The sequence below is a fragment of the Temnothorax americanus genome, unplaced genomic scaffold (assembly GCF_048541705.1).
Source record: "Temnothorax americanus isolate GAGA-0224 unplaced genomic scaffold, ASM4854170v1 Scaffold2, whole genome shotgun sequence".
Taxonomy (NCBI): Eukaryota; Metazoa; Arthropoda; class Insecta; order Hymenoptera; family Formicidae; genus Temnothorax; species Temnothorax americanus.
The window spans coordinates 52394-64561 of record NW_027509338.1 but is presented as its reverse complement, the minus strand read 5'-3'; the positions used below and the strand labels follow the sequence as shown (position 1 = coordinate 64561).

General features: G+C 40.4%; 2 protein-coding genes across 5 annotated transcripts; one reads left to right on the top strand and one right to left on the bottom strand.

Annotated features, from left to right (window-relative positions):
• Positions 1-2542: 2542 nt before the first annotated feature.
• On the top strand, positions 2543-7860 carry Dus1 (Dihydrouridine synthase 1). Its single transcript, XM_077405059.1, has 9 exons — positions 2543-4681; positions 5405-5717; positions 6053-6212; positions 6293-6488; positions 6627-6875; positions 6966-7111; positions 7187-7266; positions 7365-7523; positions 7656-7860. Exons 1-9 carry the CDS (start codon positions 2754-2756, stop codon positions 7812-7814), a joined length of 3390 nt encoding a protein of 1129 aa, XP_077261185.1. The 5' UTR covers positions 2543-2753; the 3' UTR covers positions 7815-7860.
• On the bottom strand, positions 5918-10902 carry Cox10 (Cytochrome c oxidase assembly factor 10). 4 transcript variants are annotated; one of them, XR_013256785.1, is made up of 8 exons: positions 10607-10797; positions 10354-10466; positions 10044-10284; positions 9662-9857; positions 9380-9555; positions 8695-9012; positions 6323-8335; positions 5918-6189 (listed from the first exon to the last, which is right to left on the bottom strand). XR_013256785.1 is itself a non-coding variant. In XM_077404972.1 (8 exons), the coding sequence occupies exons 2-7, from the start codon at positions 10429-10431 to the stop codon at positions 8103-8105; spliced, it is 1242 nt and encodes a 413-aa protein (XP_077261098.1). In that variant the 5' UTR covers positions 10432-10466; positions 10607-10902; the 3' UTR covers positions 7903-8037; positions 8101-8102. The 4 variants fall into 4 exon arrangements, 3 of the variants coding, with proteins under 3 accessions (XP_077261098.1, XP_077261096.1, XP_077261097.1); XM_077404972.1 differs by lacking the exon at positions 5918-6189 and having other exon boundaries at positions 7903-8037; positions 8101-8335; positions 10607-10902; XM_077404970.1 differs by lacking the exon at positions 5918-6189 and having other exon boundaries at positions 7903-8335; positions 10354-10478; positions 10607-10901.
• Between the last annotated feature and the right edge of the window lie 1266 nt (positions 10903-12168).

Here is a 12168-nt window from a genome sequence, read left to right as displayed (position 1 = left end):
TGCTAAAAATCCTATAGCATATGTTACGTGTACTATAGATTTTCAGCATTCTATTCGGGTGAGGATTGAGGAATCTGAACGTACTCCCAGATCGGAGCAATGACTATATATTTTCAGGCCGTATTCTGTTCCGTTAAAATCCGCTTACCGACAATTGTCGGTGTTGTTGCGCAGCTTTTACACGATATGAAAAACCTGCGCAACCATGGTCTTTACACCATGTGCGCAACGACACATCGAACCCATGGTGTAAAGAAAGTAAGGTGTGCTCATACCGAGGACGCGTTTTCGTATCGTTCTGCGCATTGTACCAACCGCCTCCATTTTTAAATTTGTATGTTTAAGGCCCGAACACATAGAAAAACTTAAGCAGTAAAACTCAAGCAGTAAGCAAATCAGCCAATCACAGTCAAGAACTTAAGGCACGGCCCTAAGCGGTAGCGAATCCATACCGTTGATTTCTTACTGCTTAAGTTTAACTGCTTAAATTTTTCTATGTGCCAAGGCCCTTACGTTGAAAGACACTTAACCTTAATTTTAGACGTCTGTGCTGCAGTACCCGGCAATTACGCGAGTAAAAAGTATATTAACATGAAAATTATAAAAGAAAATCTCAGAAAAAAATGAAAAAGTGACAAACAAAAAATATTAATATTTATTCACGTTTTATATTATTAGTAAATAACTGTGTTTATTGGTTTTTCATTGTTTCATTTATTTTATTATACTTGACCATACATATTGTATATGTATATTTAATATATATACGTTCGTAATAAAATGTTCCGTTCGTTACTTGTTCATCTTAAAAAATTTTTTTTTAAATTTATTATTATTTTCTTTATGTGTAAATGTTTAATTTTTTTATTACAATTTTATATAATATATGCATATTAAACGTACATTTTATTTTCTTCTTTTATTTTATCCTTTTATTAATTTTATGCAAATTGTATAAAAATGAGTGTGATATGTCAATTTAATTTGCCACTACAAAATGGCGGCCGCTGGAACAAAATTTGATTGGCTGTTCAAAAACCTGCGTAATAGCACACCTTACTTTCTTTACACCATGATCGAACCGACAGTTGTCGATAGGCAGATGTCTGTCTGTCTCTCCTTTCGTCGACGTTTAGTATTTTTCAGTATTTTTATGATAAGTCAAATGCATGAAATATAGGAAAAAAAATTATGAGAGAGAGAGAATGACGTGTAATATATTCCGATTTGAAGTTCGAGAGATGGTGGTGGATCCACGTGGGTGCGTTCTATCGGCCGCTTGAAAACATCAAATTACACAAAGTGAGGTTAGTATTTCGTTTCTATTCGCATGTGCGCGCGTTACATTTGGTTTAGCCAAGATTACAAGCGTTTTACTATAATTTCGCGTAAAACAGTTGCGGCAGTTTCTGACAATTGTATTTGACGCAGTAATCACGGCAATCTCCATGACAATCCCCCATGACCGTAGCTCCCATCAATCGATTACGTTCGAAGAATCGCGTCTGATGAAATGAGCGCGGCATAAGGTCCCGTGTCGTACCAAAAAATAATGTTCCAAAATTGGCGAACGTGTCGCATTCGGCGAATAAATCGTCGATTTTCGCTCGTTATCTCGTGCGAATTTCGCGCGATCGCGATTCGCGATGAGGTTATGCGCGTGCCCGTGTGTCGTTTCGTTGCATGCGTGCGCGTGCCCGTGTGTCGTTTCGTTGCCTGCGTGCGCGACACCTCCCTCGCGAAGAGCAAGTCCAGTCCGCGAGGGATGAGGGACCGGTCTCCGAGTCTCCGCGGCAACCGCGACTTATCGATTTGCCTAGGCGTTGCCGCCAGGCCCGCCAGTTACGGCCAGTTACGGCAGTTGTACCGAGTCGTGGGGGTTGGACAGCGGGAGATCCCTCGGTTCGCGAGGAGCGATCCGTTCGAGATCGTTCCTGGTTCCTGCGAGCGGGTTGCGTGATGGAACGCGAGAAGAGGAAAGACCTCGATGGGATCGCGCCATTAATCCAAAGGAAAACGTTTTGTTGCGCGGTAGTCTAATGGCAACCAATTGCGGTGATTTCCTGAAGCGGAAAGGACTTGGAAACTTTACACGGTCATCTATATGCGAGTTAGAGACGCTCGAGGATTATTGACGTTTGTCGAGGAGCGAACGTGGGTGCGAAAGAATAAACTGGAAATTTGTACGAGATAAGGGAGAGGGAGGCTGAATTGAAATGCCTTTTCAGAAAGAATGCAGCAATGATAAGAGGCCCATCATGTTTTTAAGATGATCGCGAAGTAAAACAAAAATGAAACAAATAACAAAGGGAAAAAAAAGAAAAAAAGCTGAACTCAATTTAAAGTCATATTAGTTTACCGTTAATAACGAAGGAACGCAAAAGTGGGTAGAATTTGAAAAACATTATTTTCTTTTTATACTATAATACATAAAGAATTTTGGCATATTAATCTCTACCTTAAATATAGTATAAGCGAGTTTTAATTGAAATCGTAAACTTTCTTCAATTATATTCGTCGTTAATTAAATAATATTTAATAGGAAAAATTATACGTTGAGTAATGGATATTGAAGAAACATAACACAGCGATAACAAGACTCGGGAAAAAGAGAACACACATCGTAAAGAGACATAGAATGAAAACGAGGGCGAGGACGATAGCTATGTGACGTTAAACGATCGATCGATATCAAGGGTGCGCTAGAAACATGTATCCGAAATAAAAACCGCTAAGGAAGAGCGAGACCGGGAATGCTAAACGAGAGCTGTGCGAAGTGTGCGATTGTCCGGTGCTGTTCCTCACGGGACGCGCAGCACGTGCCACCGGAGCACCGAAAATTCCGACGCGTTCACGGCCTGCAGCTGCCGCTGCATCCGCAGCAGATCGTCGGCTGGGCGCTGCTGATCGTCGTCTTCGTCGGCACGTTCACCGTGCTGCTGACGACGCCGCCGCTACTGCCCGATCTGCGCTTCGTCCTCTCTCTGCTGTTTGCCACGTTGTTCCTACTGCACGTGCTGACCCACTTAACGGTGCTGCTGCTGGACCCAGCTGATCCGGAGGTACGCGCCCGGCCGGCACGCGCGGTCGTGCCGGAGTTCGACCGAGCGAAGCATCGGCACGTCATCGAGAACGGCCGATGTCATCTCTGCAACATAATGACGCGTGGTCGGCGCACCAAGCACTGCTCCATCTGCAACAAGTGCGTGCCGCGCTTCGACCACCACTGCAAGTGGCTGAACAATTGCATCGGCGGCCGTAACTATCCGGCATTCCTGGTGTGCCTGGTATCGACGCTCGTCGTCGCGCTCGCGGTCACCGCGCTCGCCTTGGGCGAGCTGGTGCTCGTTAACACACACCTGCTCGTCTACGACGGACCGTGGGACAGCAGCGGTGACAACGGCAACGAGACGAGTATGAACAACGCTACAGCGACGCCGCCGTTGTTGCCGGTGTCCGGCACCAGCTCGCTCGTCCTCGTCACCGTCATCGGCGTTCTCTCGGCGATCGCAGCGGTCCTGCTCATTCACCTCTGCTTCTTTCACGGCTACATCGCCTGCCTCGGCCTCACCACGTATGAGTACGTGCGCGGTAAGCGGGAGCGAGGCGTCGCCGGCGCTGCTGCCAACTCTAGAGCTACGTCCACCGCTGGTCTATGTGACATGCCTTATTGCACCGATGGAGAGGATGTCGACCGGATGGCACCTGGCGCGCGAGGCCTCTATTCGCGCTTCTGCGAGAACAAGGGTCCTCTGCTCAAAAGTGGTACGAGCACGAGAATGACGATGGCGACGACGGACGTGTATGTTTGCTCGACACACAGCGGTGCAACGGCGAACGGCAAAGATGCCGTCTCGAAGACGTTACCCTCGATGAAAGGTAGCCGGAATTTTCGTCTTTGTTTCTCGTACGATTCGCGCACCACCGAGACCTCCATCGAGGTCTCCTCCTCGCAGACGACGGACGCGGTGGAGTTGAGAAACCACGGAGAATCGCCGGATGCGAAGTCGTCCTCCACGCCCTCGCCGGTATCTTGTTGCTTCTCTATCATGAACCATCCCGACGGCAGTAGGCGCGACGGAAGCGGGCGAAAGCGTCGCACCGGTGAACATCGTGCTGAGCCCACGAAACGCTCCTGCGGAACGATGAGGAGAATACAGACTTTTCTTCAGGCTCGCCTGAGGAAAGGTTCGAGACAGCGGTTAACGACCTCGTCGTCGACGATCGCTCGTCATTGCGGCAACAAGATAATTCCGCAGACGGGCAGCCCTCCGGACGTCGTGCCTGATGGATTGACCGAGGATCAGAATCGGGCTATCGAGGCGATGACGGCGGAACTGACAACGCCACCGAATTACCCACGTCCACCGTCGAGGCTACCCGCTCTAGATCTCTCGCGCACCGCTCGCAAAATTAGAAAAGTATCCTCGAGTACCGCTGACATTTCCGTCCTAGGACAGATGCCGTCCCCCACGATACCTAAGCGAAACCAAGTCCACCTCCGCACGCGACGAAGCGCGGCGAGCTTCTCGAAGAAGAGACCGCGCTTCAAGGTCGGCTCGCATGTCGTCACGCAAACCGCTCAACTGTCTCCCATACCGGAGTCGGAGTTTTCGAAACCGGCTACGCCGAGATCGCCGTCGCGATCGAACTCCATCTTCTCCTTCCCACCATTACACGAGTAACGTTATCAGCACCGCATGAGATGCTGTTTTTTTTTAGGAATATAAAGCCCAAAATCGAATTGGGTAGAACTCTCTCATGTCGGATGCACTCGATAGGAGTCTGCTTAAAAAATAATAATAATTTTACTGATAAAACTTGTAATAAATATGTAAAAGTAAATGTTTTTAATTTGAATGCAACACAATGTGCTTGAAATAAAAGATTTCTTCTTGTAGACAGACTCATATATACGATGTCATCACTTAAAAATTTAAACAAATGATTAAATTTTCGTTGAACATCGATCCAAAATTTGTCTAAAATTTTTATAATTTTACATAATGAAAACATCTCAGAACGTCCTATAATTGGCAATATGTATCAATAATAAATGCTTTATCTAGCGAACAAGAAAGAAACGGATTATTTGTAAAAAATGTCAACTACGTTTAACGTAAAGACAAAAGTTCGGCTTTATGAAAATTGGTCACTTTAACGATCGGCCAATCCTGGTACCGAGTTGCGCGACGCGATTATATAGCAATGGTTTCAAGTTGTGCGACGCCAGTTTATGGATATGGCGCAATTGGTGTCACTTTACTGGATTGTAATGTTTACTGAAGTGAATAATACATTATTGCACCGTGGCATGCGACAAGTTTCCTCGCAGATTTCTTTACACTCTGGGAAAAGAGCTAAATGAATAACTTAGCTTGCGAGCGCCATAAGACCTTGCATAATCGCAAGTGAATAGCATCACACTCATGCGACCTTCATGCGCACAGATAATGTCCGAGACTACGGAGTCACCTGACAAGGAGGATGCTGCATCGAAGAGGAGGACTAACGTTTGGGAAGATTTGGGTTCACCGCGCTACATAGTCGCGCCGATGGTGGACGCGAGCGAATTGGCATGGAGACTGCTCAGCAGGCGACACGGCGCACAACTCTGTTACACGCCAATGCTGCACTCCTCCGTGTTCCGTCGGGATCCCAAGTACAGGCGAGAGGCTCTTGCTAGTACCAGCGAGGATCGTCCACTGATTGTACAGGTCTGCTTGCTACAACCACCGGACTGCAATTTTGTAGACTGTTAGATTAGTTCTCAACTAGGCACATATGGAGTTTCCCGGGGCTACAAAGGAACATTTAACAAAAGAACAAAATTTAAAAGTGTAAAGGACGTACTTAGAGTTCCTCAAAACTTCAAGTATACGACCGAGCAACCGTGTGATTGAAATAACGTGCTCAATTGAAGATTTAATAGATATTTTAAATAATCTTTCACGAACTGTTCCTTACAAGTAAATATTTTAAATGGGGAACAGAACAAAGAGAAGAACGTTTAACACGTTTAACTTTTGTGCAATAGTAATTCGTTTTCCAGTTTTGTGGCAATGATCCGGATATATTATTGGAAGCTGCACGCTTGGCTGAACCGTACTGCGATGCAATCGACATCAATATCGGTTGTCCTCAGGCAATTGCAAAGCGTGGACATTACGGAGCTTTCTTGCAGGATGACTGGAATTTGTTAAAGAAAATCGGTACGCATGTATTTTACTTATACGTCAAAAGCTTTAGACTGTGATAACAATATGATGTAATAAATCTTGTATATGTGCAGTGTCGACTTTAAAGAATGGATTACACATACCTGTCACTTGTAAACTACGGGTGTTCCCAGAAATCAGTCGTACTGTAGAATATGCTTGTATGCTAGAGAACGCAGGTGCTAGCTTACTCACTGTCCATGGACGTACGAGAGAGCAAAAAGGTCCATTGACTGGATTAGCGTCTTGGAAGCACATTAAAGCCGTAAGGTGATTATTCGTACCTATTTTTCATTTTACTCGAAACATTCATTGTATAATCATGAGAAGAGATTACAGATCAAATCTCTCTTTATATTTTGTACCTCTTATTCTTAGTAATTGATACACCATTTTATGTTTAATCAGGGATGCCGTGAAAATTCCTGTGATCGCCAATGGCAACATACAATATATGCAAGACTTACAGCGGTGCATTGAGGAGATCCAAGTGCAGGGTGTAATGTCGGCGGAAGGGAATCTTTACAATCCATACATATTCGAGTCTCGTTATCCCGCCTGTTGGGAGCCTGCTCTGGAATACCTGGAACTTGTAGAGCAATATCCAGTACCAGCTTCGTACATCCGCGGTCACTTGTTTAAACTCTTCCATCACGTGTATGTATTGATCTTTTGATCATATCGAGTTACAAATAGCAAAGCGTAATTCCCAAACGTGCATACAGCATGCTTTTAACTAGAGAGTAGACTTTGTTTAGCAGAAAATCAAGAAGAAAGGGAAAGTCTGGCCACCAACTCCACTATGGAAGCCTTTAAAGGTGTCACGTATGCTTTGAGGGATCGTTATTTACCGTATCATGAAGGACATTTAATATGGCAAACGGGGAGAACAGGTAATAATTTGATGAGAATACAGAATATTATTCCCATTTGTTACGCCCACATTAAATATCTTTTGATATTTTTAGATTATAATTTGGAGTTACCACCGTGGTTGTGTCAACCTTACGTACGAGAGCCACCACAAGAATATACACAAAAATTACAGGTAAACGAGTCAAACAAACATGATTAATTACGTATACTGTTTTCTTTCTGTTACATTATTGCTGAGGAAATTTCTCTGAAAATAATGATAATTTTCAGAAAGGTGCACCTCAGAAACGTGAATTCAGAGATGAGGAAGGAAACGAAATATCGCGAAAACGTTCGAAAAAGCTTAAGCGGATAGCGCGTAGACCGAATAGAGCAACTTCGATTCCTAAAAGAAGTTCAGATCGATGTCATGCCTGTCCGAATCCTCTGGTTAGTTGAAATACTTTCGTAATATAAATTTTTATTGTCTTGCTTTTTAAAAAATATTTCCAAAAATGACCAATGTTTAAGATAACGAAACACTTGAAAGAGAAGGTTTTAATGCGTTATTTTAAATTGTAGGGTTTTAAATGTGAATATAAATTGTGTCGACAATGCTGTAGGAACAAGTGTTATATAGAAAATTTAGACTGTGCTGGTCACAGAAATCTAACCAAAACTAGAAGACAGATGGCGAAAGAATTCGAGGCAAAGCGTAAGGAAGTTAAAAATATGATATGACGCTATGTATTAAAATATTTTAAATAAAACTAGATGTATATAAATATGTATATTTTACTTTTTGTTTCTGGTTTGAATTTTTCTTGAGTCCTGATGTCACTTTCGTTTATTGATTAAATTAATACCAGAAAACAAGTCCAGTATTGATTATATCTACAGTTTATTTTACAATAACGTATTTTTTTGAAAAGCTAATGAGGCAATGTAAAAATCTCACTAAGACCTGAAATTTATAACGATATTGAATTTGTACTATCACTGACATGCTCAACGGAATAAAAACTACCTCTACACAGAGGAAGCTGCTGTAGCGATAGGTGTTGCAGTGAAAATGGTCAGTAAATCATTCTTCTTTGCTGATTCGCTGTGAGGAGATTCGATTTTATCTCCCTGTTTTTCCGTGCTGGCCCAGTACTTTTTACTTGAGAATATCAGCATCATCAATAGAGGTAGATGAAGTAACGAAAATCGAAATAATCTTCTAGAATTAGCACTATCCGAGTGCTTACTAAATTTCCAAGCTAAAAAAAATTGGAAATGTATATTTAATACAGAAAAAAAATCGCGAGCGTAAACATATAATGCGAGATATTCAAATAGATTCAGATCAAATTTATACAGCATATTAAATTGTGTAACCAAGTCGTGTTTCAAGCAGTAATTTATCCAAGGAGTTATAAAAGCAATAATGATGGTTTTGATTAATCGTTAATTTCTTTTACAACTTTAAAAAAACATTTCTGAACACAATTAACTAGATAAATTATCTTTAACTTTTAACGCACTGTACAAATTTGGTTTTAACTTTAAAATATACTATGTACGTAAAATACACAGAAATTTTATATAAATTTTTTCAATATATACATGCATATTTTACCTAGATACAGGAAAGACGCATTGATTGGCGTCGAAGCCAGTGCAAACCACCAATGGGTTACATCCAATACAGGAGCTAAGTAACACAGAGTCATTAGAACCGCTGTGTATCTCATAGTCGTTCTACGACATAAATCTGGATTTGTAACAGCCATCATTCGATAGCCGGCACGTGAATAATCCGGTCTTAGGTTCCACGAAAGAGCATTAAAGTGTGGAAATTGCCATGCATATAAAATACCAGGCAAGATCCAAGCACCTAGTGTCAATATGCTACCTGTGCAACCTGCCCAACCCATTAGGGGAGGGATAGCTCCTACTGTAAAGGAAATAACAGGTTATAATCACAGGTTATCACGATACACATGAAAATAGTTGTTTTCCATTTACACTCAAGTGATCCGAGTCACTCAGTTATGTGAGTACTTTATACTCAGGTAAGATATGTCATTTTGTATTTACCTGCTTATTTTGGTGACAAAGCTATCGCATAATAATACAGGTTCATAGCCTCGCTTTTAATGTGTCTATTAGATTCATTAAAGCACATGGTCTCGATTGTGGATAAAAACTCAGTTGAATCTCACTTGCCAGCATGCAAAAAGTGCATTCAACTGAGTTATGACGTCACAAGTGAGAATTATCTGAGTTTTGATGTAAATGGAAAGCAACTAATATATACTCACCAACAGAGCCAATCCATGTGTTGACAATACTGATGCGTTTCATGGGAGTATATATGAGCGTATATAAAACAAGATTGGTAGCACCTAGCGCTGCCGTGATACCATTTACTTCATGATAGAGTATGGATAATCCAATAATGCCAGTTACTGCCGCAAAAGTTACTGCATGAATAGGCCTGATGAGAGAGATACATATGTATATTCAATTGTTATTAATATTAAGTTACATAAATCTGATTATATATATATATCGAAATAAAGAGATTTAATAAAAGAACTCACGTCAAATGACCACGTACCAATACCCGATTTTTTGTCCGTGACATTTGCGCATCAAAAGGGACTTCAAAAAATTGATTAATTGTATTTGCAGTGGCAGAAACTAAGCCTGTGCCTAAAGAACACATTACAAATGTGTGAAAGTCAAACGGTGCGGGAGCTAATGCATATCCAGCCATAGTTGTTACTACGACTAGAGCTGCAATAAGAAAATAATTACAATCTGGTTAATAAATCAAATATTCAAGTATTTATGGATCAGTTTGTAAAGTATCAAATATTCTAATCAAGCATTTTAATTAAGAAATCTATTTTTTTTTTAATTATAATCAACTATATTTTAAATTGATGCAAATCCAACTTATACAATTGATATAATACATACATGTCAATTTAATCTTTGACAATTTGAGATAGTGCTTGTGAAGCTTGGAATAATCAACTATTATAGGTGCCCATTCTGACTTTTCTATTTTATGTGGATCTTTCTCAATTTTACATACACCATCTTTCTTGGCAAAAGGAACTGTTGTTGCTCCAACTTGGTTATAACCGTCTTTGAAGGTTTGTGTCGGTTTTTCTATGCACCCAGTCTTTGTTGACTTTTGCCTTGAGAAGCCAGAACACTGGAATTAAAGTTTTTTTTTCCTTAGGAATTTACAGAATAATTGGCAAATTTTCTGGATGCTACGAACCATAAGGACAGAAAATTTCGGCACAAAACTGCATGACATATGCCGACAGCTTCTTAATGGATGAATAATAAGTAACATGATTAAGTTTAATCTTAATATTTCCTTCCATCGACCTAAAAATCGACCTAAATGTAAAATAAAGTATATATATGCGAAAAATATCCTAACCTAGTCATGACTAGTTATAACCTACAAACGAGCTAGAAGACATTTATCTTCCCACATTTTCAGCTAACAGTAATTTTATACTTACATTTTCATGCATCAACATGATTCCTATTATTAGCACATGTTTATCATTACGTAATTGCAATGATAATCGAGAGTATTTAAATTTACTAAAAAAATACTCAGTGCATTTAGTACTACCATAGATATAGGAAATATCATGTAAGGCCGAACTTCTTCGACGTCGGTAAGGTCGGTAATGTCAACTCTGTCAACTAAAGCAAAGGCCGAACCAGAGAGAAACCTGAGAGAGGCCATCCCGGCATTTTTCGTCAATTTTTCTGTGTCACATTTTCCGACGCGCACCCTGATAAAGTGCGTATCAACTACGTCGTTTCGCTCGGTAACCGCACATGGTTTGCGTCCGTGCTAATGGTTCGTGTCCGAACTAGCCAGTTAGTGGGGATATGCTGCGGCCTCGCTCGGCCACGCTCGGCCGCGCTCGGCCGGCCCGGCGCCTCGGCAAGCTTCGAGCGAGGAGAGGACAGACATACGATTTACGATTTACTGTCTCCGTCTATGACTGCTAGCTGCCTTGGCACGCGCCGGCTATGCGACGTCGCCACGATGCCACGCATTTCGGATATCGCGTACGGTGTCTCGCCGAGTGCCGAATCTCGAGTTGTTAAATATATATATATATATATATATATATATATATATATATATATATATATATATATAATTTATTAACATAAAAATTAAAATTTGTTAACGTAATACTATTTTTGTTAAGTAAGGAAGGAAAGGATTTTTAGAAGTCAGAGGAACAGCTACGCATAAATAAAATATATCACCTATATGTATATTAATATTGTTATTTTATTTCAAAGTAAATTAAAAGAAGTACGATATAAAAGTATGACAAGTAGAAACTTGCACATTGTTTCCTCGTAGTTTTTAATTGTGCAAGTAGAAACTTGCACATTGCTTCCTCATAGTTCCTAAGTGTGCAAGTTTTTATTTTATTCGAGGTATAATTATCGGTATTTATTTGTTTTGGCTTCCTCATAGAGGAAGCTTTGTTAGCAAATTTTTTGAAAAATGTGTTTTACGCTGCCGCTTTCTCAATATTTGAGATAGCGATTTATTTTTAATTTTATTATATTTTCCAGTCTTTTCTACCCCTATTTCATATATAATTGGTTAAAATTTGATTGATCAGATCAAGTTTTATAAAGCTTCTATGTATGTACGAATTCTTCGAAATTTCAAATGTGTGTAATACGAGATCTGATCAATCAAATTTTAACCAATTATATATGAAATAGGGGTAGAAAAGACTGGAAAATATAATAAAATTAAAAATAAATCGCTATCTCAAATATTGAGAAAGCGGCAGCGTAAAACACATTTTTCAAAAAAAGGAAAATCTGCATAAAATCTATACCGGTAGACCGATTTCAATAAAATTTGAGGAGGACATACTTTCTATGATACTCTATTTGTGTGCAAAAATTCAAACTGGTATCTAAAAAATTGTAGAAGTAGATGTGTGTACAAAAATCCGTACACACACACACACATACATACATACTTCCGGACATTTTTTACTAGTATGATTTTTCGACATTTTAGAACATTCTA

What these genes read in the sequence shown, in the direction of transcription:
- Dus1 (XM_077405059.1), top strand. Translation starts at nt 2,754, where the DNA reads ATGCTAAACGAGAGCTGTGCGAAGTGTGCGATTGTCCGGTGCTGTTCC. An exon ending in ATCGTCCACTGATTGTACAG is followed by an intron (nt 5,718 to 6,052) that starts GTCTGCTTGCTA and finishes TTCGTTTTCCAG; the next exon opens with TTTTGTGGCAATGATCCGGA. An exon ending in TTTAAACTCTTCCATCACGT is followed by an intron (nt 6,876 to 6,965) that starts GTATGTATTGAT and finishes ACTAGAGAGTAG; the next exon opens with ACTTTGTTTAGCAGAAAATC.
- Cox10 (XM_077404972.1), bottom strand. Translation starts at nt 10,431, where the DNA reads ATGTTACTTATTATTCATCCATTAAGAAGCTGTCGGCATATGTCATGC. An exon ending in GTCAAAGATTAAATTGACAT is followed by an intron (nt 9,858 to 10,043) that starts GTATGTATTATA and finishes TTCTTATTGCAG; the next exon opens with CTCTAGTCGTAGTAACAACT. An exon ending in TGCGTCTTTCCTGTATCTAG is followed by an intron (nt 8,336 to 8,694) that starts GTAAAATATGCA and finishes AATTTTTTTTAG; the next exon opens with CTTGGAAATTTAGTAAGCAC.